Raw genomic sequence first — 25,722 nt, 5'->3', positions numbered from 1 at the left:
AGATATTGATAGCTCCTGCTCGACAAGCCACAGTTGCACAACATCCACAAAATCGGGGTAGTGGTCGATCCTAAGATGTTTGGTAACTACAAGCTGGACTGTATGAGGAATAGGACAGCCAATAGGTACCTGCACAGATCCCCGACGGCTGCTTGCAACAACAGCAGGAGAGCTTGTCTCGGTCACATTATCTCATGGATATCTAGTACTCCGTACTCCGTATAGAAGTATGCTATGTATCCTGTATTAAGCATAGAGGGCACGTTCTGAGCCTTCGAAGCCCAAATGATCACTCCGAGCTGACAAAACCACAGTCGCCGATTCAGTACAGTTGCTGAAGGTAAAGCATGAGATTCCGTATCGAAGCTCTGTATCTCTTTAAGGTGCGCTTCGTTCGGCCGAACAGCAACTCCTCATCTCTAATTCCGCTCGCTGCGACTGTAGACATTCGGAATGATCAATCATTAAAGTAAACCCTAGTCATTGTACAGTGCAGAAAAGCTCCTCTTCGAGCTCCAAGGGATGTACTCCGTATGTCAAGGTACCTCTCTACGCCTGGCGGCCTGATGATCCGCCAAGATCTGCCGGATACCGAAGGCGGTCAGCGCGCTATCGATAACCATTTTTGCTCTTTTTCTTCCTTTTGAGGGACCTGGCGAACTGCGCAACTCGGATTTCCTCCTCGGCGTCACTACTCAATTGCGTTCACGACCTATATTTCACAGTCCAAGCCACTTGCACCTGCTCCATCGATTAGATCTGCTCCGCTGGAAGGACACCTAGGAACGCAACGCCCGAACGAGCTCCGCTGCTTACAAACCACTGATCTCGGAACAAGAAGAACTGGATAAGGAGGTTCACAACTGGAAAAAGGAGACATATCCATCAAAGCCGGACGGATCTGAGCTAGCAATTTTCGAAAGGGCGCATTCAACGCACTCTTCCGTACCTGGGCCAGGCTGACGAAGCCCGCATTCAACTATCACTCTCTGTACGACTAAACCGTGCTCCATATCCTTTCTTCGAATATCCACCATGCCAGCCTCTGTACACTCTCAAGACCAAGACCAGTCCATGATGGACACTGCTCCCCAGGAGCTTGAACAGCAGCAGGACTATGAACAGGAGGAATTCGAGCTTGAGGAAAAGCGTATTGTCGTGGTACGTTATACTTCCCCTCGTGCGCGATTCTGCTCCCTGTCAGACACGCAGCACGAATTTTCGTCGATTTGTCGCTTACTGAGTCTTCTTCTTAGCTACCGGGTGCCACCGAGACGGCAGCTTCTTTCCAGTTTGAAGGTGAGGGGCATACTCTGGGGAATGCGTTACGTTATGCCATCATGAAGAAGTGAGTCGGCCTTATTCTGTTTCTCTGTCGCCACTGCTGACCCCTACGCCTTTCAGCCCCGAAGTTGAATTCTGCGGATACACGATCCCGCATCCCTCGGAAGCTAAGATGAACTTGCGTATCCAGACCTACGGTATGTATTTTGCCACACCACACATAGGCGGGTTTGATGAAGCTGACGGGAATATCGCAGATTCGACGACTGCAGTTGAAGCCCTGGAGAAGGGTTTAGAGGCTTTGATGGACCTCTGTGATGTTGTCACAGACAAATTCACATCGGCGCGGGATGCGTTCAATGCTGCCCAGGCTGATAAGATGACCTCGTGATGCATGGCTCTTCTTGGGTAGGTTTGACATTTATGGCGTTGTATATTGAAGCAAAAAGTTTCCTTTGTACTCATTATTGGGACGATTTTGTTGTCCATGGCATTGTACCGGAGTAAACTTGTCTTGAATAGAATGATTAGATATCCCTCTACAGTGTATGATGTGCAGCAGACCTGCAAAAGATAACGTCTGTCCATGAGATGTCCATTGCCTTCTATGATCTTTTCAAGTACTGGAAAGGCAGAATGAAACAAAAAGGTGCGATTTGCTAGTCTGACAATATTTACATGACCGCTCTCTATCTGGGACGCAACGCAATGACCCAATCCCCGAAGGCGGAAGAAACTCATGGCAAGTGAGAAAACTCGAAAGGAAAATTCAATTGCGGCCTTCCAAGAAGCCAGAGATGAAGTTAGGAGGTAATCTAGCACCGGGCTCCTCTTCCGGCCGGAAGTATTTCATCACATGCGAAAGCTGCTTCCAGTAGTTGAGCGTTTCCTAGAGAAATACCATCAGTGAAGTCCGAAGAAGGCTGTGTCGAGACAGAGGATCAAGCCACGGAGGATATATCGTTGGTTGAACTGACCTGGTACTCTGCATGGCTCTGGAACAACAGAACATCAACAACGCCCAGCTGCTGGACGTAGCGGTGCTTCTCAAACTCTTGGCGAATCTTCGTCCGGATTGCGGATACGGGGAGGTTCAAGGAGTACATGGTCTGAATCTCGGGGGACTGTTCTCCTCGAAGTTTTCATGTTAGTCCTTTCTTGCTTGTAGAGAAACATTCGCCGATGCTTAGAGCTTTCAGCGGCTCAATGGACGGAAATCCAAGGGCCAAATCAGAGTATGTATAGCTGCGGGATGGGCGAACTGACCGCTCTGAGCCATGCTCTGTAGGACTGGATAACGCGAGACTTTGCATCGGCCCAATTGACGGCTGTCATGAACATGTACGTTAGCATTGACCAGTTCATCCACTGACATCGCGGCAATTTGTAAGGTCATCGCGGGACGGTCTCGGGGCGGGAAGTGCTACACATACAGGAGCGCGTGCGCTGCGCGAGGTAAGTGGGATTGATGGTCATCTTGGAAGTGGTCGGTGATCCGGGCCAAGACGCAGCAAGCTGGAGGAGGGACAGGTGCGCTGAAAGTCGACGTTCCTTTCCGGGCTCAAGTTAGCGTGACGATGGATGGGTGGGAAGTGGAGGTTTGGGATCCTCGCCGGTTGGCCATACCGCCTTCCTTTTGCGAAAAATTTCGTCCGCAGTTATTTGGAGAGCATCGAGATTTGCCATGGTCGACTCCAGAAATTAATCTCCAAATACGCATTGTTGTCCATTTATCGGTGCCAGTAACCCTGAAATCTGTCTAATACGATTCTGGTCTACTTTTCGTCCTGTCGCCATCAGCGTACCTTAAACGAAAAGTTATCCGCAAAACCGATTCCCTCTGCACGATATCCACGTGCGAGCCACGATCACGATAGATAACAGATATGGCGCCGAATAAGCCTTCAGTCAAAGGCAAGTCATCCTCCAAGGGCGACTCAGGAAAGAGCAAGCCTCTCTCATCCGCCTCGAAAGTGAGCAAGAAAAATGCAAAGCGCCCGCCACCCAAGGAAGTGAAGTCGAAGGCACGCACGGAGTCGTCACTATTGAAGAAGACGAAGAAGAGGGAATATACGGAAGAAGAACTTGGCCTCCCGAAGCTGAATATGATCACACCTGTCGGAGTAGTGAAGCCAAAGGGCAAGAAGAAGGGAAAGGTTTTTGTTGATGATCAGGTGCGTGTGTCCACTCTCCAATCTTTGTCTCTCGCTTTGGCTGAAGATCACTGATACCTGCTCCATGTATAGGAGGGAATGATGACTATTCTTGCCATGGTCAATGCAGAACAAGAGGGCCACATTGAGTCCAAGCTGCAGAAGGCGCGTCAATTAGAGGAGATTCGCGAAGCCAAGAGAAAGGAAGCAGAAGCGAGACACGCGGAAAAGAAGAACAAGTTGGTATGTATCGATATTATTTGCATTACCGTCTCCTCGCAAAAATTCTCTATTGGACTTGCTCTGCATGGAGGCATTGGCTGACGAGAACCTCTGGATATAGGAAGAAGCGAAACAATCAATTCGCCAGAAGCGGAAGCACAAGAGCGGCGGCAATGAAGACTCTAAACCCGATGCTTCGACGTCCAAATCAGATTCAAAGTCAAAAGGAAAGAGAAAGAGTGTTTCTTTTGCTTGAGCGTTCTATGTACAAAATCTCATTCTATCTATACCAATTTTATGTATCTAGATGGGTTATTTGGCGTTTCCGCAGGTCTATGTATTACCCGAATTTGAAATGAACGGGCATTATATACCGGCCTTCCCAATGAGGCCAGAAGTGTGTATTTATGTTCCTTTATTGCACCATCTTCATGGCCAATTTGCGCCGCATAGGATCAAAGTCCGGTTTAGGCGCCGTGTCTGCATCTTTGTTCAGATCAAAGTGGTTCGCAATATGGCCAGGAAGCTTCTCGGGATGCTCAACTATGAATGGCGTCCCGAGGTCAATCTCCTTGGCCATCGCGTTCAGGAAGTTTGTCACCTGTCTCAAAGGTCAGTAGAAGCGTCATCGCGTCTATTAGGAAGATACACACCGGTTTCACAAACCACCTATCTCCACCAAGTTCAAACCAACCGAGGTGACCGCCCCAAGACGTAGTCAACATGACACCATAAGGTGTCTGAGTCATTTCTTGAAAAGGAAGCGCATCGACCGAAGCGATCTACAAAGTGATTAGTTCAACGTTAAGCCCTAGAATCAATTGCAGAACCAACCGGATCATCTTCAGCCTGCACTGTGAAGAACGGGATTCGAATGGCAAGCACGGAATCGATGGATGCCGCGTCTCGATAGTATGCACCTTCTGTAGGGTATCCCCAGGTTGGGCATTGCACTGCCCTAACGGAATGATCAATAACCGAGTGACGAAAAAGTGTTCTGAGAGAATGTACGAGGTCTTACCGATCAAATTCATGCAAGTATGTAGAGTTTCTGACTGCCTCCACGTCCACTCGCGGATTCCTTGAGACTTCTTCAACATGCCTGATATAGATCAGTCAGCCTGGATAACAAGATAGCTATTGACAGCGCTGAACTCACTGTTCAAAGAGTCGCTTCATGCTTGATCCCATCGTCTTACTGTACACCTCAAGTCCGAGCCACGTCTTTTGAAGGTTTGCTGAGCCGACATCTAAATTCCAGGGGCTTGCACAGAGCACCGCCGCTTTCAGCTGACATGCATCACCTTCTTCACCGAGGTACTGTGCACGAAAATGTTAATTCACCCTCAAATAATGAACGGAGAGCAACTTACATTGGCAAGGATATTTGCGCCGAGAGAAAACCCAATTCCGAACAGGGGACGATTTGGAAACGCTTTGCGGAGCCATTTTACAGTTTGACGAACATCCCAAGTGGCCCGGGCATTGTAGAGCACACCGGTAGTGATTTTGGTTTGAGAGCAGCCTCTGGAATTGACCACACATGCTTCCCAATTCCCATCTGCAATGAGTGGCGCGAGTACATGGCGCAGATAGATCTCGTGTGAGCCACCGCTTAACCCATGGAGAAGCACAAGCATGGGCTTGGTGTCGTCTGAAGGCAGAGCTTGGAACTCCTCTTCTGAGAAGAAAGATGTCCGTTCCGGAAGACCTGAAGGCAGAGTGTATCTCCTCGCTTCATCAGTAGCTTCGGCGTTGTCCTTGGGCGTTTCGTACGGCTCAACGACGAAATCCACTGCAAAGTGCCCTTTATACATCGAACTGTCGGCCTCAAACATCCTACGCTTGTAATACACAGGAACATCGTCGAATTTGACGGTGGTCCAGGCAGTCTGCAAATGCCCATTGAAAAGGAACGGATTCAGATGGCATTTCGCCGGCGTCGCAGAGCGACAGACATCCGCCAGCGCAACCTGCTGCTTAACACCGGATTCGCCAGGCTTCTTGGTCAACAGGAGTTTGTTATCCTTGGAATGAAAAAAAGAAAGCCGTGCACTTGGCCGAATCCATGACAACATGCTTATTACGAGCAGCAGCCCAGAAATAATCCACGGAAGTAAATAGGCGTTTAGGATACTTTGAATGGCAAGTCAGTCATGGCCACAGCGGCAGTCTAGAGAGCTGAAAGGGAGCAATGATCGACTGACCTGTCTGAATACATCAACAATCTGATCTATAAGCAAAAAATAGTAGCCACAAAATGAAAGAAATAGAATACAGAATCAAGAAGACAGAAACAGACCTACATTACCACTCTGCACCACGCCTTCTGCATGTATAGGATTTTTCCTCTCCTTCTGCCTCGGCATCACTACCATATCGGGAAGCCATGACATAAGCATCCTTTATCTGATCAATGACTCAGCAATCACATGCTTGCTTCCGCTGTTTGTTCTGTTTGCTTTCCCTTGCATCATGAGACACAAGAGAAACCCTATGATCATGAAGCTAGCAGTCAGTTGATAACAATAAAGCCAGTTACATCGGACTCTTTCCCTCCTCTTTTTATCAGGATGGACAGTGGCTTTTCTTAAGTCAAGTGGCACATGCTTGGAAGTGAGCATATTTTGAGAAGAAAGATGCAGACATATACGAGACTTAAAGAGTGCTCAATGCGGCTGCCAGGAATCCGGAAGCGGAAAGCCAGCTCAAAATTCGGCGAGAAGTCATCCTGCAAATCCCTTTCACAATGGAAATCTGGTTTCTAAATATACTTTACAGATTATTTGGGACTTATGTATGCTTGCAGCATTTTTTATTGAAGAGTTGAAGCAGCCATCCTTTAGGGTGGTCGGACAGTGACCCTGCATCGGGAGCCTTAGCCTTGTATGTAATGCTGATAGCATCTGCTGCACTGTGATCATAGCGCGTGCTCCGTTTGCGTGCAACTTAAGCCATCGTGGGGGACTACTTCAAGGTCAACAGGTCCTCCGTATCTTAGTCTTCCTTTTTGAACGGCTCTTTGTCACGCGCTGCGCTTTTTGTGTCTTTCATATAACTACACAGTATGCTACCAGAGAGCCAGCAGCCAACTAGCTGGTTCTTACCATATCCATGACTTACTGTCAATCTTCAACGAAGGTTTTCGGAGTAAAGGGCGAGAAACGCTGGAGACAAAGCGCCAAGTTGCTGGTTTCTAGTCTAGCCCGTATCAAAAGCACGCGGCTTTCAGTCAACATGGTGTATCCTTTTCGCCGGGCTGGAGAAAAGCTGAAGACTGTTGCGAAGATGGACACGTGGGCGCGAGGTCAATCCGAAGAGCAGACCACAGCGACGAAACCTTCGACTCGGTGCTACCTCCTTGAACTGCCAACAGAGCTGCTGCTAGAGATCATCTCGCATCTATCTGTAATACCTGAAACTTGCCTGGCTCTGACCTGTAAACGATTGTTTGCGATATCCGGAGCCATTTTCAGATCTGTAAGGTACAGAAACTGCCTCGTCAGCTTTACCCAGGGATTGAAGTCCACTTCGCTAACTTGGACCCTTCAGGTTCAGCCAGGATTTTGCACCTCTATTCCATCATTACCGAAACGGACACAACTTCGTCACCACACGATGGCAGCTCATCAACATACTAGAGAACAGCAGGTGGTCGGCCTGCTCGAAATGCTTGAAGCTCCATCCGCGAGATGCTTTCTCCTCTCGCGAACTCAGGCGCAAACCGGAGGACCGAGTATGCCTGTTGGGTGACTTTGCGGGCATAGTTGACTTGTGTCCCTGCAAGAAATTGACGTTTCGGGATAAGATGGATCTTGTTGAACTTTTGAAAGTGAGACAGCGGTCGGTTGCCGCCTTACAGTCTCAGTTCGGAGCCCGCATTCAACAGCGGTTCTGCTGGCATTCTTGCACCAAGGACTATGGCCCAACGCAGCTACATATTGAGATCTATCCGGAGCTGGACGATCAAGATCAGTTGAAAATCAAGACCGAATACCGATTGACAACGGAATCCGGGAAGCTAGGAAAGGAAGAATACATAACGCCCCGGTTCGGATGTGCTCATCGATCAGTCGACCTGTGGCTCTCCAGTGTATGCCAGACGACTATTTGCCAAAGCTTCGACAGCATCTGCGCGTCATGCAAGCGAATATCGATTTGCAATTCTTGCAACTCTGTGCTCAAGTGTCCTCGGAGGCAACCTTCTCGTGTTGACCAGGACTCAGGCAGGGTAACTTACCACTTCTGGACCGAAAGATGCCTTGGTGGGACGATATCGACGCCAGATCAGACGTGGGCTTCTCAACGCATACATCCCGCTGAGAATTCGGTTGAAGTGGACAATTGCAGCGACGTATGCCCTTGGACTGTCCGGGAGCATCCTCCTTCTACCGGCCCACCTGCTTTGGGAATGGATATCCTTGGTCCTGCAGTCCAAGATCAGTCGATGAGTCAGCTTTACACTTCAATAAACCTGATTTAAAGACTGGGAAGACTCTCTAAGCCTTCGGCACTTCCAGATCGGCCATTAGGTGAGGGCAAGGCGTTATGATGACACGCATTCATACTGCACTTCTGTTTGCCATTGTGTATTATGCCTCTCATTTCCCAGTGACTTCTTGTGGATTTGATTCCCTTCTCATTTTTGTCTGTTTTGGATAGGTACCTTTGCTTCTCATAGAGTATACCCTGATGGTAGATCAAGTCGTTTCCTTGCAATGCATATCTGTACCATCTGCTTGATATTTGCCTACCTCAGTCTCCCTGTAATAATCGTTAATAAAATAGAAGCACCTTGCGAATAACGTCGATGGTTTCAGCACGAGCGTCTTTCTGTTAGGCTGTCGCTCATACGAGGGTCATACGTAGATGAATCAGGTGGTCTGACCGCCCTGGAGTTTCTCCGAACCGAAACGGCAAAGGCGCGTATCACGATGAAAGGTATCTGGTTCGATAACATCTTCGTCCTCAAATTCGAAATCTATCAACCGGGATAGCAGAGTGTTGCGATTCCATGACAGTTATCTACGTTCGGGGGCGATGAACTACCCACCATCTCATAACGGTCAATATCCTCCGCAATATTTGCAACAACCACAGCAGCTACTGTATAGCAATGCCGACTCAAATGCTTCGCCATATGAGTATGGCAAGCCTGTCGCTTACCCTCAGACTATAATATCGCCATATTCGACGTACGGACAAGCATATAATATAGAGCAGCATCAACACCAACCACAATCGCAGCATCACCAACAGCAGCAGCCGCAGCAGCAGCCGCAACAACAATATGTAAACCCATCTGACGTGTTCCATCAACCGCTTATTCCTCCTGCCTCGTCATCTCAACTTGTCCATGGCTCGACCCAATATGGTGCCCAACCTATGGTTTCTGTTGCAGGCAACAGCAACCGTTCCCCAGCCGTCGCAGCCTCCTCAACATCTGCGCAATCAACACCCGCGCAATCAACACAATCGGCATATCAGACTGCCCCAACTCCAGACTTGGGGAATAATGTCTTCAACCAGTACCCCCAGGTTGCTCTTCCAGCGCATTCGGTTCCAAGAGCGAATTCAGTAGCTGCCGCTCCTGTGCCATCTCCGAAACCCGCACCTCCGTCATCATCGAAACCTGCGACCCCTGTTCCATCCTCGAGACCTGCTCCTCCCGCTCCGTCGGCGTCGAAACCCGCGCCTCCCGTGCAGACCAAGAAACCCCTCCCTCAAGTCCTGGTCCCGGCTCCTTCACCGGAAGTGCAACAGAAAATGCAGCGCCAAAGCTCTAAAAAACAAGTGCAACGACAGAACGCTCAGCAACCCGTGCAGAAGCCAACCAAGCCGCCTATAGACTATCAAGTCCTCTTGTTGAGCTTGGCAGATGAGTATTTAAAGGCAGCTTATGGTCACGGGACCATGGTTGCTTTGTCAAGGCGGGAGATGGAAATTGAGGAATATTACAAGCTTGTTGCAACAGGTCTTGGTTGTCTGGAGGCAGTATTAAAGGTTTGAATTGCCGCTTCCCCCGATTACAACAATTGCTTTGCCAGTAACTGTCGACCATTCAAGCTAATTTCAGTGTTACCCTTTAGAATTGGAGGCTACAACCGCGAATGGAAGCTCTTGTAAGATTGCGATATGCGCGCATACTGTTTGAGGAGACGGAGAATGATCTTGAGGCAGAAACAGCCCTGAGTAAAGGGGTAAGGGCTCCAGCGCACAGTCGTTCATTAAACCAGCAGTCTACTGACGTTCTTGCTTCGACAGATTGATTTATGTGAGAGAGTAAGTTGGCATCCCTCGGCTATGCACTGCCGTTCCTTTTGGAACATACCATCAGATTACTTACAGTGTTGCAGAATCGCATGTTAGATCTCAAATATAGTATGCAGCATCTCCTGGCGCGGATGCTACACAAGACCAACCCGAAAGCCTCATTGAAGGCTGTCGATGGTATGATACTGGATGTCGAAGCGTAAGTTGGAACATTGCATTCCACACAGCCTGGTTCTAACAGGCGCAGATACCGCCATTCGGCTTGGGAGTATGCTTTTCGCTTTCTTCGTGTGTCACTTTCGTTATCAACATCGGGGCATCAGGATTCCGTCTCGGCGCTGCAACATCTACATAAGATCTCGAATATGGCTAACCGACAAGGCGACAAAGCTGTTGCGGCCATCTCGGCCGTGATTGAAGCACTTGCTCATCTGCAACATGGAACGAGCTCCGATGCAATCGAACAGGCTCAGCGTGCGGTTGCAGTAGCAAGAAGCCATCAACTCAACGACGAGCTCCGTCATATACCGCAGCTCTCGACTCTGGTGCAAATGGTTGATATTTGTTGCAGTCTCCTTGAATGCGACGTCAACCAGTCGTCTCAGAAATTGAAGGTCATGCAAGATTTGATGGACGAAAGATTGAATGATCCGAATTGGCGTGCTGATGGCTCTTTCTCAATTCCTTTGAGCGGAAGATCAGCTGGACCCTCCTCCATTGATACGGGCGATATCCTTCAAGTTCAAAATGGGACGCTCCTGTTGAGTTTCAATTGGCTTCCCCAGCACGATCTCTATGCGCTTTGCTATTTTCTTAGCTCGATCACACTCAGCGCAAAGAACTCTTATGATGGTCGCAAGGCTGAGAAATTTCTTCAGGAAGGGATACGAATGGTTAAAGGTATGTCATATTTCCCTTCTGGGGTTCTAAAAAGTTCTAATGGGAGTCCGCAGGGAGCTTTAAAGCACCACAAGAAATTGCAGAGTCGATGGTCAGTGCGAATAGACGCGTTGATTGGCGGCGGATTCTGTATTGCAATCTTCTTCTGCATCAGGTTTTTCTTGCCTGTGGTCGGACGGATTGGGATCTGGCGAATCAGGCACTGAAGGAGCTGCGCCCCATTGCAGAGGAACTCGGGGATCAGCTCCCTGACACCATTCAGCGCTTGATGGAGTATGCAACGGGCGCACTTGCGCAGGCGACCGGTGATCTGGAGGCTGCCCTTTCCATTTTCCAGTCCCCTCTTCTCTCACTATCGTCAATCACCAGCAAGACAGCACGAAATGATCCTCGTCGTGACATCGCTATCCTTGCCGCCTTAAATACGATTCTCATACTCCGTGACCCCAATCATCCGTCTCACTCCAATCTTCCCAACGCTTTGGCCCTTGTCGAGTCATTCTGTAAGGGTAGCCCGAACAAGTATATCCAGGCGGCTTATTACCTTGTATGTGCGACAGTACAAACAGAGTCGACCATTCAGACCAAGCAGTATCTTCAGCAGGCTCTTCAATCTGCCACGGCAATAAGCAACAGTCAAATCACCTGCATGACCTTGACGTTCATGAGCTGGAAGTATTTCCGTGGCGTGGTTGGGGAGCAAGCTGAAAAGAGCGCTCGCGCAGGCCGGGCAATGGCAAAGAAGGCCAATGACCGGCTTTGGGTCAGTGTCACTGATGAAATGCTGGCAGAGACCTTAGAAAGGCAAGGGAAAAGTGAAGAGGCAGAGGGAGTTCGCGACGAGGGTCACCGCGTGATGACCGGATTGCCGCCAGCTCTGAAACGACCTGTGTGATTGCACCTTCTTCTCTTTATATCTTCGTTCTTATGTCTTTTCGTTTTCGCTTCTTCTGTCCAAGGCAATTTTGCTAGCCTTCTGTTCTGTGATACCACTTCATGGCCAATTGTGATGATCTTTGCGTACATGGGACATGGCTGGCGCATCTGGGATACATAAATGGGAGCTCGTCTATTGATACAACAAGTTGTTGCTACAGCATCTGCTATATGAACATGGAGGCCTGCTATGAATATGCAGACTGCAGGTATTGCCCTCCGACACCTGATGAAAATTGAACGAGAATTTGTCCAGAAACGCTCAACTGCATAATACTAGTAAGTCTCCAGACATTGATAAATTGTGATTTCCTTGACGGAATTGAAGTGCACACAAGTTAGATGCAACCGACTACATCGCATCCACTATTTCAACCTTGCTGGCAAGGCAACTACTTAATATACATGCATTGAACTCGAAGGCTCTTTGGCCATGGCACAAACAATCTCAATGTAACGGCCGACACGAACCAGGTAGAAACCCATTTCCTGAATATGACTCCACAACTCTCCATACGCCTGCAACGTGTACACCACTCAGAGCCAGGTTGAATCGCACCATGGCATAGCAGTAAAAAAATGGAATGAGAATCGAACATCACGGAACAAGTCGTCTTCCTGCGTGCAATATCGATATTGGGACCTTCGCTCCCTTGCGTCTAATTCCTCAAATGAGAGATCTTTTTTCCCCCCTTTGTTGACTGATATTTCTTTCCCCACAAAACGCCGTTATATTGCAATCTGGAAGCTCAAATCAACCCAGACCTCCCCAAACACCGCGTATTCTTCGGGCGAGCTGGATATCTTTCTGCATAATCGTTACACGCTTAGCGTGCAAAGCACAGAGATTGGTATCCTCGAAAAGGTGGACGAGGAAAGCTTCAGCGGCCTCTTGTAGTGCCTGAATTGCGTGGGACTGCCATCGTAACTCCGCGCCTACTTCAGCGGGGAGAAGTTCCAATGCGACCTCGCGTACGAGTCGCGCAAACGGTAGCTTCTGAATAAGGAGGTCATATGAGCGCTGGTATTTGCGGATCTCTTTCAATGCGACGGTCCCCGGCTTGTACCGGTGTCGGCGACCTTGGGGGGTGGGGTCCCCAGCTAGCACGGTATCAGCGGTAATGCTATTGCATAGTTGATATGTCTGCGTAAGGAGCCATGTATGTACATACGTTGGACGTCTGACGGCCTTGGGGCGCCGGCTGGCCGCTTGCCCCCCTTGTTCCTCCGCGGGACTTGGGCGGCCGTCCTCGAGTGGAAGGTGATGCAGTGGCCGCAGCATTAGATGGACCTGCACCTCCGTCATCTCGAGGTTGTGTTCGAGGGGCCCCAATTGTTTTACGGCCTCGTCCTCTCTTCGGCGGCATGGTGAACAAATGCGCGTTCGGTCGTTACGCGAGAATTGTTACTCGACGGCCCGGTTTTCGTGAGAATAAAACCGTTGAAGATAACCGACCGACTGTGCGATTATGCGCCCTCCACAATTTGCTGCGTCCTGTCTGATGACAGGGTTCACGCGAGACAAAAGGTAGTTTGTTTTGTTTTGGTCCTAATCTAGGTGGTTAAATGCGCATCTGATCTGACGTCGAACCAATTCCACCCGAGGACCACTTGACATGGAGCCCTCTATCTTTGAGAACAGTCTTCTCAAAGGGAATAACACGGTTGGGATGGAATTGGGGGGTTGGTAATCTCTCAATTACTCCATGTCTCCACTGCCTCTCAATGCGCCGGCAGAATGTTGTCCCCAGCCATCCGATTATTTGACGCGTAGCGCGCGCTTGGATCTCACGTGATGATAAGTACTGGAATTGCTTATCGGCCAAGAAAGCAAACCGTAAGCAAATCCCCGACTGACGTCTGTTCGGAGATGGAGAAAAGGCCACCTAGAGCTCTTGTGCCTGCCGTGTTATTATTTATCCACTTTGACATGTTGTCCAAGATCACATGTGCCTTTTGTACATTATTCAATCATACGGCTTATGCTCTTCATTAAGTCATTGATTGTCGCTCAGTTCTTCGTATCACTCACTGTCAATCACTTCCTTAACCAAGCTCAACCTGTTCTCCGCTCTGTTATTGCTCTATCTCCGACGTAATGGCCGCCATCTGGGGAAATGGTGGACAGGGCGGGCAGTTCCCCTTGGAGCAATGGTTCTATGAAATGCCTCCAGTTACTCGCTGGTGGACAGCTGCGACCGTGGCTACATCAGTATTGGTGCAATGTCATATCCTGACACCATTTCAGCTGTTCTACAGCTTCCGCGCAGTCTACTTCAAGTCTCAGGTACGTCATGAGAAACCGCAGCTCCAGAGGAAGCTGTTATTTGAGCAGTAGCAAAGGCTGACTGTAATGGCAGTACTGGCGACTTCTCACAACATTTCTCTATTTCGGTCCATTAAGTCTCGATCTACTCTTCCATGTCTTTTTCCTTCAGCGGTACTCGCGACTCCTCGAAGAATCTTCCGGTCGTTCCCCCGCTCATTTTTCATGGCTGTTATTCTACGCGATGACCTCTCTCCTCCTCATTTCACCGTTTCTCTCTCTTCCCTTTCTAGGCACCGCCCTCTCCTCCAGCTTGGTGTACATCTGGAGTCGCCGCAACCCAGACACTCGACTCAGTTTCCTCGGCATATTGGTCTTCACTGCGCCATATCTCCCCTGGGTTCTGATGGCCTTCAGCCTGGTTGTGCACGGCATTGTGCCCAAGGATGAGATTTGTGGCATTGTTGTCGGCCACATCTGGTACTTCTTCAATGACGTCTACCCGTCGCTTCACGGCGGCCATCGCCCCTTGGACCCGCCACGATGGTGGAGGCGAATCTTTGATCCGAGAGCAAGTGCTGGAGAGGCACAAAGAACAGATGCGGATAATGTAAACCGTGATTTTGCCGCCGCGGCCGCACCTGAGATCCGATGAGTTGCTGGCATATTGGGCAATCTTTTTCTTTTTTCAGCGCCCCAACACTCGGGGCAAGATGATCACATGCACTAGCAACGCATCTAGCGCGGTAACCCCCTATATAAGGATTACCTGAGAAGGAATCGGCCTAGCTCAGGCTGGATTTATTGCTCCAGGCTCCGAGGACTTTGCTTGCAACAAGGCATCTGTTTAGGATACTGTCCAGTGTTGATAATAAGATCACGACATACCGGGGCCCGACGGCAAGCAAGCAGCGCACCTTGGAAGAAATTCGAGGACGAGGTGCAGCGCACATCTGCACTTGGTCGAGCTGGCTCAGGACATGGGTGATATTAAACTATGATCGCTAAGCTGTATGAGAACTCAGTGGTGCTCAGTATAAGCTGGCTTCAAATGGTCTTTGTGTATCATGTGGACTACAATCATTATTGCGACGACATTCTGGCTATGATGGTTGACGAGGGACATATGGAGATTTCACCCATTGCTTTGTCGAACAGACGCTTATAGATATGAATAGAGACAGAGCTTGGATAAATACCAGTAAAGTAGCTCAATGGAGCTGTAGACAAGGATTCAACGAATATCAGCTCCTGCATCTGCCTCAGGCCCTCGGCTCTACCTAATACTTGACTCGCGACAAGGCATGAATTTTCGGTTGTTCATTTCGTCGTCAACACTTGATATCGGCCAGTAGTCAGTATACTGCAGGACTGCGCGCTTATCTGGCCGCGGTGGTACAGTTTAAGTTAGACATCCACTCCATCACTTGCAATCCGCGTTCGAATTGCCGAAACCATTCCGTATGTGTGTGATCCACTTGGGTAGAACGCATGACTACATCCTTCTGATGCCCAGCTGCACGGACTTCAGCTATCAGGAGATCACCCTGGACATTGAATCGTCTGGCGAACGTCTTGCAATAATAATAATGGATCGATCAGTGGGTACAAGAGGCTTGCTTCTTCCGCGGAACCATGTATCTAAATTACCTGTCTGAGAGTAAAGGTAGGGCACATTCGATGAGTGACCCACTTTGAGTTTTTGAATGAATTTCACCGATTGCGTGCATTTTCGCCCAATGAAAAAGTGTCTTACATGGCCAAGCCTTTAAATGCCACGAGTTTTCCAGGTGGTTTGGCGGTTTTCCTCAGAGTGCGAGAATGTTGATTGGCTTGTTCAGTTTTCGTGGGGTCGGTTGTTCATGGACATTGAACTTTGATTTTCCCCATTTTTTCGCGGCTTTGGTAGAAAATGCCACTTCGAGCCTTTACAGTTCAAGCGCACCAAGGGAAGATCGGTCTAATGGAGTAATATGCCTTGTGACCTTGTTAATTATGAATAGCTGTCTGATACAGGTGGATGGCTGCATGTCTTGGAGGTTGAAGTCTGGAAATCGAAGTCTGGTAGACTCTGAGCAAAGAGCAGATAAGACAAGACACTGCAGTCATCATGTGGCTGGATTATTGCACTACCCTCACCTTCGATCAACTCATCTGAGTCTTTGACAATCTTCCCTAAGCTCGAGATGGTAACAGTTTAACAGAGCTGTTCCTTGGCTTCATTTGCTGGTATTAATTTGGAAGCCTTGGCCGACGCTTGAGCCGAGGTTTCGACCTTTCTCTCTCAACCAAGGCTCGGCGTTCCTCCAAGCCTAGGATCGCAAGGTGGATGAGGTCTTCTGTGGCGATGTCTGAAATTCGACAATGGGACGGTCCTCCGTTGAGATGATGTAGGCGGTGAAATTCTATGGAACAGTGTCGCCTGTTGATGAGGATTTGCTTGGAAGGTGTTCCGCTGTCAGCGCCACCTGACAACAATATGATCAGAAGACATCGCCTCATAGGGGATACCAAGGTAAGTTGATGGGAGCGAGGCAAATCAGGTCATAAGTTGGATTGAACGAGGATTGTGAACTGCGATGTGACGTGCTGCCGAAGTCTTGCCTTCTTGCTAGTCGCTCTACGCCGCAGCCGTTATGATAAGAAGCGATCTAGAGGGGCGAGCCTTGTCAATTGTCAGATATGCCGAGTAGGTACGGAGTACGGATACGGAGTTACTGTGCTCTGTAGTCCGTACCTCTCAACTTCATTCCACAGTAATGACCCAACTGTGGCTTTGCAACTTTCCATAATTCGCAGTTTTCCTGGTCTGAGAGAGCATACGTACTCCTTGGCGTGTTCCAGGCTCTCGGTACCTATCTAGGTAAAGTGGTAATGTCCAAGCCACAATAGGTCGTAATATTACACCTTTCGCCAGCCATACGAACTCTTGAGACAAGCTTACTGCAACACTCAACAACATCAAGATCAAGGCAGGGGATTGATTGGCAGGTATTTTGGGGCTTGAATACTTCAGTGCCCGTTCGTACCTAGTGACAGGCTGACAGCTGGCTTTTATGCTGCGGTACAAGATCCTTCTCTGTAACACAAGGTAGGTGATATCGGAGAGATGGCTCTGATTTGAGGAAGCAAGCCTCGGAATCGATGGTCTTTGGAAAATCAATGAGCCTTCTTTGGGCTGAGTTGATCAGGATGGATTCATGGTGGACATAGATTAAGTCATAATAATATATACCTATGCCATTACACAATGCACAAGCGGCGATACGAGTACGAGTAACAATTTTGCTCTTGTCTTTACGAGCCAGTATTGGTCGTTCTCATTCCCAGCGACTTTGCATTATCATCAGACACCTCATTTATTGGTTCAGTCTATACATGCAGCCAAGGCATAAAAACGAAACCGTAATCCACACTGAAATGAGTTCCGACAGATAAATCGTACATGTCAATGAAACTGATCGCCTGCTCTGTAGAACTCAAAGAAAAACTAAAAAGGTACATCGTCATCCAAATAATATCGCATTGAAAACAGCAATCGTCGCTTAATCTGTATAGAAGAAAAGCAAGTCCGATGCTCTTTACATACCAACAAGGCTCTGGACAATTGCGCCAATCCCGCTTAGTTATCATTCCTGTCTCAACGAAAGGCTAACGAAGAAAGCAGAACTAAGGTGATCAGCTAAAATGGCCTAGTTTCAGCGACGAACCTTGTCGCTCCGTTAGTTTCATTGGTGCAAGCTTCTTAAGTCAGGTATAAACTGGTGTACTGGCCTTTGATCCTATCCCTTTTGAACTTGCTCTTTCGTCAGACTACCGTACCTTCAATGACGATATGCGAGTAATAGTCTCAATTTCCTATTTCTTACCAGATACTGGCGCGTAGGTACGTAGTTAATTTCAATGCACTGCCCTGCTCGTCAACTCTGGTAATAAACTAGCCCGGTGAAAGTTTGGCACTAGACCTGATCAGGGAAGGATTCTGCGGGCTAGATCAAGTAGTGTGGCGGAGGCTTAGCTCTGGCGACAGTGGCTCTCAACTCCAACCCAAAGGCTTCCCCGAGTATTCGCAGACTTGCTCCACTACACTCTACCTTAGTATCACGCCCCGTCGCCCCACCTCTCCAGGGCCCTCTCCCCTGAACAGCCCTGGGTCCTCCCTCGTAACCATGGACCGCTGTTAAGGGATGTTGACATGGGCGAATCGAACGACTTGTACACACACTCGGCCACGCCTCCCTTCTTTCTCTCTTTCTTTTGCTCTTTAACTGCCTCTCTACTTGTCTTTCTCTAGCTGATGCTTTGTAGCTAGGCATCCTTCGTTCCTTCTCTTCGCTCTCTAAGTAACTTTTCCCTTGTCCTTTTTATTTTTATTTTAAAAAACTTTACTCCGAATCTCTATTTTTTCCTTACACCTCTTTTTTTATTATTTTTATTTCCAGTCCAAGAAACTCTAACCTTCCTACATTCATTACCATTATTGATCTACAGGTCCAAACGTCCTCTAAAGATTATTATTTGCCTAATTTTCCTTCAAATCTATCCTTGACAAAGTTAGCTCTGCTTCGTATTATTCGTCGCTTCTTCCCAACGGCCCCAAGTTGGCCCCCTCCCCGCCTCCCTTTCCCCATTCGGACCTCTCAGATCACTTCTTGAAACCGTCAACTATTATTACTACTAATAAGTAGTGGTAGTAGTAGTGGCTTGTCGTCCGTCACTAGGCTTCGTTTTGTGTCTGTCCTCTCACTTTTTCCCCCAACCTCGCAAGCCCTTCCGCCGAGTTCTGAGGATCTTCATCAAAAGGGGCATCACAACTTAGGGCAAACAGAACCTCTCCGATTACCTGTCTCCTTCTGAATAACGCCTGTGCTTTGCGACAGCATTAATCCTCCTCGAGGCATATACAAACACTATTGTTCGGATAATAATCAGTCTACTATCAGCAGATCCGGCAATTGGAGCTTACATTGTCGACGCTTTTACTCCGTGAGCTGGCGGCAAAACAAGGTTGAAGATAAACAACAAACCGGAGACAATTGTTGCGGCCTCTTTCGCGCTCACAAGAACCTCGCACGACACGCCCTTACGACTCGAAATAACGTCAGAAAATAATTTGCGCTTCAATTGGGGACACCCTGTCCATCTTTTGTTCGGCCGTACTGTTGCACATTTGCACGGTCGTGCTACTACACTTCCAACATGCGGCGCGGTGTCTTGATCTTTCTCATTGTCAACCTGCTCATCATATCGTTTCTTGTGCGCAGTGTCTTCACCTTACTATCCTTGCTGGTAGAAGATGCCTCGGCCGATGCAATCCGTCACGCCGAGCTTCCCTCGCCAAATTCAAGCTTAATTGAACAACGGCCGCAGATTATACCCAAGATCATTCACCAGACATACAAGAACGAGACAATCCCAGAAGTATGGCGGGAGGCTCAACAAAGCTGCAAAGATCTGCACCCTGACTATGAATACATCGTATGTGCTTCATCTCCCGTCAACCGTTGCCTTGTTATACTAACGTGTCCTCCCGCGTCAGCTATGGACCAACGAAAAGTCCCGCGAATTTATCAAGGACGAATATCCGTGGTTCCTCGACACATTTGACGGCTACAAGTACCCGATCCAACGGGCAGATACTATCCGATACTTTGTTCTTGCTCACTTTGGCGGTACATATATCGACCTTGATGATGTATGTGTTCCGAACATGGTTACTAAATTGAACTGCGAAATTCTGTTTGCTGACGCGAATTGATTCAGGGTTGCAACCGGCGATTGGATCCCCTCCTCTCCTACCCTGCTTGGGTGCGCCGTACCGTTCCAACGGGTATTTCGAACGATGCCATGGGATCCGTTCCCCAACACCCGTTTTTCCTTCGAGTCATTGAATTGCTGAAATCTTACGACCGCAGCTGGCTGCTTCCTTATATTACCGTCATGTACTCGACTGGTCCTCTCTTCCTGTCAGTGATTTGGAAGGAATACATGCAAGATAAACCGAGTGAGTCTGCACGGGTTCGGATTCTCATGCAGGATGAATACAACAAGTACTCGTGGAGCTTCTTCACTCACCATGTCGGCAACAGCTGGCATGGTAAAGACGCCAGGTTGATTTTCTGGATGGGTCAACATTGGATGTTCCTTACTGTTCTGGGTTTCATCCTGGCCTCTGTCGTGGGATTCTGCCTCTGGTGGGTCTATGGGCGCATGATCCTCCTGAGCTCGAAATACCGCTATCGATACTCGAAACTACCGGGCCTGGGTCGCTTATCCTCCCCCACACGTCGATCTCGAAGCATGATGCCTACGCTGCTTCGTCGTGTTAGCTTTAAAGAAGACGAAGAATCCGCCCATGTCACGGAGACCTCGTTCGAACTTTACAGCCGTCGCGATTAAGGTTCTACGCCTCTTTTGTGACTGAAATGTGACCCCGTGGTCACTTCGCAACGCAATTTGATACGACTCTTGCATCCAGCATTTCTTGTACCCACTATTACCGATGGTCCAACACTGTTCTGAGACACGCAGTTCTGGGCCATGTTTCTCTGCTTATTCGTGCATGTATGGAGTTTTTCTTGGGTCACGGATTGACCGAAGCGCCTGTTTGGATCAAATGGTTGCTTGTACATGTTTTGGCAAGATGACTTGGATCTATCTGCATGCGAGGTGGTCTGCTAGGCAGCCTACCCGCATTGTATTTGGCTCTCTCAAATTCCTGATCTACTTTGCTCTTTCTGTTTCACCTTTCATTCTCCATTGTCTCGTTTACATATATTCTTTTGTATTGATCTTTCACCTCCCTTTTGATCCCATTACCTTTCATGTCACTATAGACTTGCGCTCGTGATGGGTATACTCATCCCCACTACAGATATAACGTATCGGCTGGGAAGCAGACCGGAAATAGGATTTTGCTAAGCGATGATACATTCGCGATGAACAGGCAAATCAAGTGTTTTCTTCTTATCAAGTCCATGGGTTCCTCTGTACATTCAGGTTGTCATTCGAGCTGATGGAGAAGAAGTCCTATGTAATTGTGAGGCTTGCGCTCCAGATGATCCAGTAAGCGCAAGAGATAGTACTCCGTAAGCTGTTCTCCATCCTGTTTGGTCGCTCAGCACCATGCAGCTTGGAAGAATACTGTGCAACATGTTTCAGCCCCGATCCTCCGTGTTCCAATCAACTTTGAGTTCGGCACTGGCAGATCGCCGCTAACGCATACCAGGCGTGGACCTGCAAGAGGCATATGCTTCGGATTCGTCCAGCAACACCTTGAGACATAATCGACGTTGCAACGCTTGACGAACCCAAAGCCACACCAGGGGTAGGATAGGTAATTTCTAAACACAATCTACCCCTTCAAATTACCACTACAGCGAAGATGATAGACCTCTGTTCATCCTATTCAGATTTCAGCCGCAGTCTCACCAGCCATTTCCACTCCCACCTTGAAATATGTGGGATGGGTAATGAGGAATGAAGACTCTTGTTGCCCCTCTGGTGATGAAGAAGTGTTGACTAGTGACTAATTATCTCATAAGCATTACCCGCCTTCCATTTTAAAATCATATAAAGAGTGTGTTTGAAGCCAGTACCGCTTATACATCTTTAGATCTCTTCCTCTGAGGACTCATACTGTCTGTTATAAATTATGAGCACCCGGTAGAAGTACAGGGCACACAGCGCAGCTCACAATGAAGCCAACTCATCTCTACAACTCTCTCGTCTTCCTCGTCCTCCCTACCCTGGGCTACGCGGCTCCAGCTTCTACCACCACCCAGCACCAGGCCCGAGACGTGAAGATCACAGCAGCGCAGATCGAGGCCATCGCACCCAAGTCCAAGTCGTGCGCGGACGCGCCTGCCCCGGGCGAATGTGCCACGTCCGACCAGGCTGCGGCCAACATCGCCAAGTCATTCGAGACGTACAAGGTGACGTCGGTTGCGGAGCAGGCGGCCGTGATCGGGTTGATGGCATTTGAGAGTCTGGATTTCGAGTACAATAGGAACCATTTCCCTGGTGTTGCGGGGCAGGGGAGTACGTTTCCATTTTTTACGATTTGTATTCCGCGAGAAGAGGGCTGATCCTGATTCGAATAGCTCGGAATATGCAATCACCTGCATTCAATGCCAAGTACGCGGCTTCGCTGCCGGCTCTTGCGGACAAGTTGAAGGGTGTGTCTGGCGACCCGGCGGGTGTCCTTGACTTGTTGCTGTCGAACGAGGAATACGATTTTGGTTCTGGGGCCTGGTTCCTCACCACGCAGTGCTCGCAGGATGTGCGGTCGGAGCTGCAGTCTGGTTCGCAGGGTGGGTGGGAGAAGTACATCACCAGTTGTGTGGGGACGGATGCGAACGAGGAGCGCAAGGCGTACTGGACGCGGGCCGTGCAGGCGCTGGATGCTTAAGAGTTCTTTGGAGGAGCGAGTTTGGATTTCGACTAATGGGTTCCAATTGAGCATCAATGCAGTGTATTCTTTGGGATTCATCTGTATCTTCGTAACTTCGTCTCTCGGGCCGCTGATATCCGTAGTTGCCCCTCCCCCTCTCATATATCTTCAGGACCCTTACAGCACTCCCTTTGTACTAACCACATCTCCCGCTCCGACCTCACCAGCCACCCTTCTGGCACAGGCAGTGCGGATAGCTACGGCCAGCGCCTTGAACGCACTCTCCGCACGGTGGTGGTCGTTATCTCCGTATGTGCAGCCAACATGCAGCGTTACATCAGCAGCCTGCGCGAAGCTGTGCAGTCCATGAGTGATCATCTCGGTGCTCAGGTCTCCGATCTTCTCCCGCTTGAAGCCCAAGTTGATCACGGCCCAGGGACGGCTGGAGAGGTCGATCACAGCCCAGGAGAGAGCCTCGTCGAGCGGAGCATCGCCGCGTCCAAATCGTGCAAGAGATTGCCGAGCACCTAGGGCTTTGGTGAAGGCAGCACCGAGCGCAAGGAAAGTATCTTCGGTGGTGTGGTGATCGTCAACTGTACAACACATTAGCCACGAGATAGTGCTAGGGGGGCGAGACTGAAGCACATACTGTACAGATCTCCCTTGGCTCTGATGGCTAAACTCCACCCCGAGTGTTTGGCCAGAGCATGCAGCATGTGATCCAGAAATCCGATCCCGGTGCTCACGGTGATCTGCTGGGTCGGTGTGAATTGGGTCGCATGGGCGGCATTCTTGGGGGGAACGATGCCGTGCTTGGCGGCCTCTGCCTCCTTCGGGTCTTCAGCAGCCGGGAAATGCTCTGACGGTTCGTATGGAGGGAGCACGCCGCCGTCGAGAGAGAGAGAGACCTGGATCTTGGTCTCGTTGGTCACCCGCGAGACGGTCGCTGTTCGTGCGGGGAGAGGCATTGTGTGGATGTAGGGCGGCAGGTTCAGTAATTGAAGGGTTGTGTTTCTAGGATTCAGTAATCAAACAGTTCCCGTGCAATTGAATTCTGATTCAGGCTGTCTCAGCAGTATCTCGACTGAAGGACTGTGTAGTAATCAAGGTCTGATTCACTGTCACTTTTTTTAGCGGAACATGTCCCGCGTTTCAGTGTTACCGGAAATGGACAATCACTTAATCCGACTGTATAGCTGCGTCATTCGCAAGTGTTAACTATCGAATGATAACACTTGCAATGGTGATCTCAGCTTCATGTCGAGGATTGTTCCGGTTCTTCTGGACCTTTTTTCTTTTTCAGTCCATAACATCTATATAATCTTGGCATATCATCAGATCCTTCCAGCATGCCTACAGTGAGTCAGAAAGGGGATATTGACCCTCCAGACGAGGTCACGTCGGAGGCTGTTCGAGGGTTCCTCACTGGAGCGTTTCGGGTGGGTTTGATCATCATAATCCTTGTTATTTCCAGATGAGTTCCATATCGGGTTCATGGGGTGAATGGCTCAGACCTCGCGTATGTGCTGGCGAAATGAGTGCAACATGCTGACACACAGCTCTTGATTGGTAGTTTGGCTCCGTGTCCATCCTTGCACATATGATCCTCATGCTTCCTCATCCTTTCAAGTTCTCTCCACCAGCGGCAACTCCGTCACATCCAGCGCCGTCGCCGTCATCCAGTCGTCCGGGGACATTGCGTTTTTCCAAGGACCATCTACGGTCCAAATTCATCTACGGCCCCCTCGAGGGGTTTTCTGAGTGGCTGTCTCCGACGGCCCGGGTCTACCGGGGATTGACTCCGCAATTTAAGGTCTTCCTACAGATTGCGGCAATGACTCTGGGGGGATGCATCTGGGCCGAGCGGAGAGTGAACGAATATATTGATTTCATGCGGAAGGTAAAACGAGCCGAACGACTGCAGGCACAGAGGGTAGCGCGATTCTCAGAATCGGAGTAGACGGGTTTTGCATGAGTTTGAAATTTCGTCAAAAGGTCTCCGTTCATCGAAGGCATCCACCAGCCGGAAACACAGGGCAGTGTCGATGTGTGGCATTGCATCGTGTTGAGCCGAGGCAATGACCAGAACGATACTTATGGTCTGCCTCATACCTACATGGCTCAACTGGCCGATGCGCTCGTTTCGTCATCGTTCTCTCCTCGCCACGGTACTCGCTCTCTGTGCGGGGATGAATCTGAAACCCTGTGATCTCCGTGACGACGGGCTCGACTAAGTCCTGTAGATCCTCAGCTATCCGATTGCGTAGATCAGCAATGGGACTCCGTCATTATCAAGAATACAAGCTGTGCTGCATCATAGGCTTCAAGCTGATTGCATGACGAAAAGGGCCATGATTGGAAAAGATCTGTAACATGACATCAAGGGTAATTCACTTGATCCAAATGGCTTTTTCTTGGCCTTTGTATTACGAGTACTATGGTGGTTAGCCCTAAGCCAAAGTCACTTGCAGCCTTACTTTGCTGGTGTACGCGGCTATTCTTAGTTTCTCGAAGGCGCCCGGGCTTGTGGCTCAGTGAAATAGGCTTCAATGGCTCCGTTCGGGCGCATGAGTAAGGTAGTGAGTACCTTTCAGGCTTTCTCAGGTAGGATCGGAGTTACAACCATGAAGGAGGCAGGAACCATCCTGAGTTCCACATAGTCGATGATACTTGGCACTTGGCACTCAACTGGCCTTGGGGGTAAAATGGAGACCGCAGAAGACTTGGAGCTGGACAGTGTACGTACCCTTTTCTCAGAGTGGAATACCTCTATGAATTGAGTAATCCACACGATGACGATCCGAGATCTGGTGGAGCTTGCGTTGCGCTAGTTGAAAGCTGTATTTAGCTGTTACAGTGTAGATGTTCCGTGCTTCGGAGGCGTTCTTCGTCTCCTGAAACCCGACCATGAACTAAAGTATCTCGAACTGTTGTTGTACGGATGGAAGAGTCGTCTGTTCGTTTATTTTGTCTACAACTGATGTGGCTCGGGTCCGTCACGCTTTGGTAAATGAAGGGTCGCCTCAAATTGTTCACCAGCATAGGCTAAGTGTTAGTCGGTATCAGGTAGCTTAAATCCACCGTGTTTCAGCTTTCAACCCCTTTTTAGCTACGGAGTACCTCTGTACCTGGCTAGAGACTGAGGTATCTGGGTTAGATACTCAGTCTCTCTCATGTGTCGATTAGTGTCAATGCTGGATGGTCGGGAACTCAGGGTTTGAGAACTTAAGTTATGGATTTATAGGGAGGTACGTACATCATACAATGATGCTATTGCTGCCAATTTCCCCGTACAT

At 49.1% G+C, this 25,722-nt stretch overlaps 13 protein-coding genes across 13 annotated transcripts; 8 read left to right on the top strand and 5 right to left on the bottom strand.

Annotated features, from left to right (window-relative positions):
• Positions 1 to 1,035: 1,035 nt before the first annotated feature.
• P174DRAFT_419741 (DNA-directed RNA polymerase core subunit RPC19) lies at positions 1,036 to 1,675 on the top strand (the record flags this gene model as incomplete). Its single annotated transcript, XM_024824803.1, has 4 exons — positions 1,036 to 1,161; positions 1,257 to 1,348; positions 1,405 to 1,481; positions 1,542 to 1,675. 4 exons carry the CDS (start codon positions 1,036 to 1,038, stop codon positions 1,673 to 1,675), a joined length of 429 nt encoding a protein of 142 aa, XP_024684433.1.
• Positions 1,676 to 1,873: 198 nt separating this feature from the next.
• Positions 1,874 to 2,861, bottom strand: P174DRAFT_387598 (putative NADH-ubiquinone oxidoreductase B14 subunit). Its single transcript, XM_024823365.1, has 4 exons — positions 2,718 to 2,861; positions 2,551 to 2,612; positions 2,262 to 2,408; positions 1,874 to 2,173 (listed from the first exon to the last, which is right to left on the bottom strand). Exons 1-4 carry the CDS (start codon positions 2,758 to 2,760, stop codon positions 2,054 to 2,056), a joined length of 372 nt encoding a protein of 123 aa, XP_024684432.1. The 5' UTR covers positions 2,761 to 2,861; the 3' UTR covers positions 1,874 to 2,053.
• A 105-nt stretch (positions 2,862 to 2,966) lies between these two features.
• On the top strand, positions 2,967 to 4,338 carry loc1. The gene is made up of 4 exons (XM_024827053.1): positions 2,967 to 3,458; positions 3,531 to 3,680; positions 3,781 to 4,257; positions 4,310 to 4,338. Exons 1-3 carry the CDS (start codon positions 3,171 to 3,173, stop codon positions 3,913 to 3,915), a joined length of 573 nt encoding a protein of 190 aa, XP_024684431.1. The 5' UTR covers positions 2,967 to 3,170; the 3' UTR covers positions 3,916 to 4,257; positions 4,310 to 4,338.
• Positions 4,075 to 5,737, bottom strand: P174DRAFT_368337 (putative hydrolase, alpha/beta fold family; the record flags this gene model as incomplete). The annotated part of the gene is made up of 6 exons (XM_024822220.1): positions 4,075 to 4,260; positions 4,313 to 4,441; positions 4,494 to 4,617; positions 4,681 to 4,761; positions 4,819 to 4,979; positions 5,033 to 5,737. 6 exons carry the CDS (start codon positions 5,735 to 5,737, stop codon positions 4,075 to 4,077), a joined length of 1,386 nt encoding a protein of 461 aa, XP_024684430.1.
• Positions 5,738 to 6,896: 1,159 nt separating this feature from the next.
• On the top strand, positions 6,897 to 8,142 carry P174DRAFT_366739 (uncharacterized protein; the record flags this gene model as incomplete). The annotated part of the gene is made up of 2 exons (XM_024822127.1): positions 6,897 to 7,144; positions 7,212 to 8,142. The coding sequence occupies 2 exons, from the start codon at positions 6,897 to 6,899 to the stop codon at positions 8,140 to 8,142; spliced, it is 1,179 nt and encodes a 392-aa protein (XP_024684429.1).
• Positions 8,143 to 8,699: 557 nt separating this feature from the next.
• P174DRAFT_367858 (uncharacterized protein) lies at positions 8,700 to 11,727 on the top strand (the record flags this gene model as incomplete). The annotated part of the gene is made up of 5 exons (XM_024822201.1): positions 8,700 to 9,662; positions 9,749 to 9,859; positions 10,016 to 10,131; positions 10,180 to 10,836; positions 10,890 to 11,727. 5 exons carry the CDS (start codon positions 8,700 to 8,702, stop codon positions 11,725 to 11,727), a joined length of 2,685 nt encoding a protein of 894 aa, XP_024684428.1.
• A 795-nt stretch (positions 11,728 to 12,522) lies between these two features.
• Positions 12,523 to 13,485, bottom strand: P174DRAFT_503110 (histone H3 family protein; the record flags this gene model as incomplete). Its single annotated transcript, XM_024831133.1, has 2 exons — positions 12,941 to 13,485; positions 12,523 to 12,912 (listed from the first exon to the last, which is right to left on the bottom strand). Exons 1-2 carry the CDS (start codon positions 13,133 to 13,135, stop codon positions 12,523 to 12,525), a joined length of 585 nt encoding a protein of 194 aa, XP_024684427.1. The 5' UTR covers positions 13,136 to 13,485.
• A 381-nt stretch (positions 13,486 to 13,866) lies between these two features.
• Positions 13,867 to 14,689, top strand: derA (putative ER-associated proteolytic system protein Der1; the record flags this gene model as incomplete). Its single annotated transcript, XM_024822253.1, has 2 exons — positions 13,867 to 14,055; positions 14,129 to 14,689. The coding sequence occupies 2 exons, from the start codon at positions 13,867 to 13,869 to the stop codon at positions 14,687 to 14,689; spliced, it is 750 nt and encodes a 249-aa protein (XP_024684426.1).
• Positions 14,690 to 16,233: 1,544 nt separating this feature from the next.
• P174DRAFT_146658 (uncharacterized protein) lies at positions 16,234 to 16,658 on the bottom strand. The gene has a single exon (XM_024821146.1). The coding sequence runs from the start codon at positions 16,534 to 16,536 to the stop codon at positions 16,267 to 16,269; it is 270 nt and encodes an 89-aa protein (XP_024684425.1). The 5' UTR covers positions 16,537 to 16,658; the 3' UTR covers positions 16,234 to 16,266.
• A 2,134-nt stretch (positions 16,659 to 18,792) lies between these two features.
• P174DRAFT_146632 (glycosyltransferase family 32 protein) lies at positions 18,793 to 20,668 on the top strand. Its single transcript, XM_024821145.1, has 3 exons — positions 18,793 to 19,512; positions 19,574 to 19,729; positions 19,798 to 20,668. Exons 1-3 carry the CDS (start codon positions 19,234 to 19,236, stop codon positions 20,431 to 20,433), a joined length of 1,071 nt encoding a protein of 356 aa, XP_024684424.1. The 5' UTR covers positions 18,793 to 19,233; the 3' UTR covers positions 20,434 to 20,668.
• Positions 20,669 to 21,327: 659 nt separating this feature from the next.
• Positions 21,328 to 22,516, top strand: P174DRAFT_440445 (uncharacterized protein). The gene is made up of 2 exons (XM_024827052.1): positions 21,328 to 22,074; positions 22,137 to 22,516. The coding sequence occupies exons 1-2, from the start codon at positions 21,732 to 21,734 to the stop codon at positions 22,442 to 22,444; spliced, it is 651 nt and encodes a 216-aa protein (XP_024684423.1). The 5' UTR covers positions 21,328 to 21,731; the 3' UTR covers positions 22,445 to 22,516.
• An 87-nt stretch (positions 22,517 to 22,603) lies between these two features.
• On the bottom strand, positions 22,604 to 23,394 carry his3 (imidazoleglycerol-phosphate dehydratase HIS3; the record flags this gene model as incomplete). The annotated part of the gene is made up of 2 exons (XM_024824802.1): positions 22,604 to 23,019; positions 23,076 to 23,394. The coding sequence occupies 2 exons, from the start codon at positions 23,392 to 23,394 to the stop codon at positions 22,604 to 22,606; spliced, it is 735 nt and encodes a 244-aa protein (XP_024684422.1).
• A 381-nt stretch (positions 23,395 to 23,775) lies between these two features.
• Positions 23,776 to 24,386, top strand: P174DRAFT_367667 (uncharacterized protein; the record flags this gene model as incomplete). Its single annotated transcript, XM_024822190.1, has 2 exons — positions 23,776 to 23,865; positions 24,000 to 24,386. The coding sequence occupies 2 exons, from the start codon at positions 23,776 to 23,778 to the stop codon at positions 24,384 to 24,386; spliced, it is 477 nt and encodes a 158-aa protein (XP_024684421.1).
• Between the last annotated feature and the right edge of the window lie 1,336 nt (positions 24,387 to 25,722).

Source organism: Aspergillus novofumigatus (assembly GCF_002847465.1).
Source record: "Aspergillus novofumigatus IBT 16806 chromosome Unknown P174scaffold_3, whole genome shotgun sequence".
In the NCBI taxonomy this organism is placed as follows: Eukaryota; Fungi; Ascomycota; class Eurotiomycetes; order Eurotiales; family Aspergillaceae; genus Aspergillus; species Aspergillus novofumigatus.
Note: the sequence above shows the minus strand (reverse complement) of the source record. Positions and strands in the feature narration are given on the sequence as shown.

What these genes read in the sequence shown, in the direction of transcription:
- P174DRAFT_387598 (XM_024823365.1), bottom strand. Translation starts at nt 2,760, where the DNA reads ATGACCATCAATCCCACTTACCTCGCGCAGCGCACGCGCTCCT. An exon ending in CGCGCAGCGCACGCGCTCCT is followed by an intron (nt 2,613 to 2,717) that starts GTATGTGTAGCA and finishes TGTTCATGACAG; the next exon opens with CCGTCAATTGGGCCGATGCA. An exon ending in ACAGAGCATGGCTCAGAGCG is followed by an intron (nt 2,409 to 2,550) that starts GTCAGTTCGCCC and finishes CGAGGAGAACAG; the next exon opens with TCCCCCGAGATTCAGACCAT.
- loc1 (XM_024827053.1), top strand. Translation starts at nt 3,171, where the DNA reads ATGGCGCCGAATAAGCCTTCAGTCAAAGGCAAGTCATCCTCCAAGGGC. An exon ending in AGGTTTTTGTTGATGATCAG is followed by an intron (nt 3,459 to 3,530) that starts GTGCGTGTGTCC and finishes CTCCATGTATAG; the next exon opens with GAGGGAATGATGACTATTCT. An exon ending in CGGAAAAGAAGAACAAGTTG is followed by an intron (nt 3,681 to 3,780) that starts GTATGTATCGAT and finishes CTCTGGATATAG; the next exon opens with GAAGAAGCGAAACAATCAAT.
- P174DRAFT_146658 (XM_024821146.1), bottom strand. Translation starts at nt 16,536, where the DNA reads ATGAGGCGATGTCTTCTGATCATATTGTTGTCAGGTGGCGCTGACAGC.
- P174DRAFT_146632 (XM_024821145.1), top strand. Translation starts at nt 19,234, where the DNA reads ATGCGGCGCGGTGTCTTGATCTTTCTCATTGTCAACCTGCTCATCATA. An exon ending in ACCCTGACTATGAATACATC is followed by an intron (nt 19,513 to 19,573) that starts GTATGTGCTTCA and finishes CTCCCGCGTCAG; the next exon opens with CTATGGACCAACGAAAAGTC. An exon ending in CATATATCGACCTTGATGAT is followed by an intron (nt 19,730 to 19,797) that starts GTATGTGTTCCG and finishes GAATTGATTCAG; the next exon opens with GGTTGCAACCGGCGATTGGA.
- P174DRAFT_440445 (XM_024827052.1), top strand. Translation starts at nt 21,732, where the DNA reads ATGAAGCCAACTCATCTCTACAACTCTCTCGTCTTCCTCGTCCTCCCT. An exon ending in TGGTGTTGCGGGGCAGGGGA is followed by an intron (nt 22,075 to 22,136) that starts GTACGTTTCCAT and finishes TGATTCGAATAG; the next exon opens with CTCGGAATATGCAATCACCT.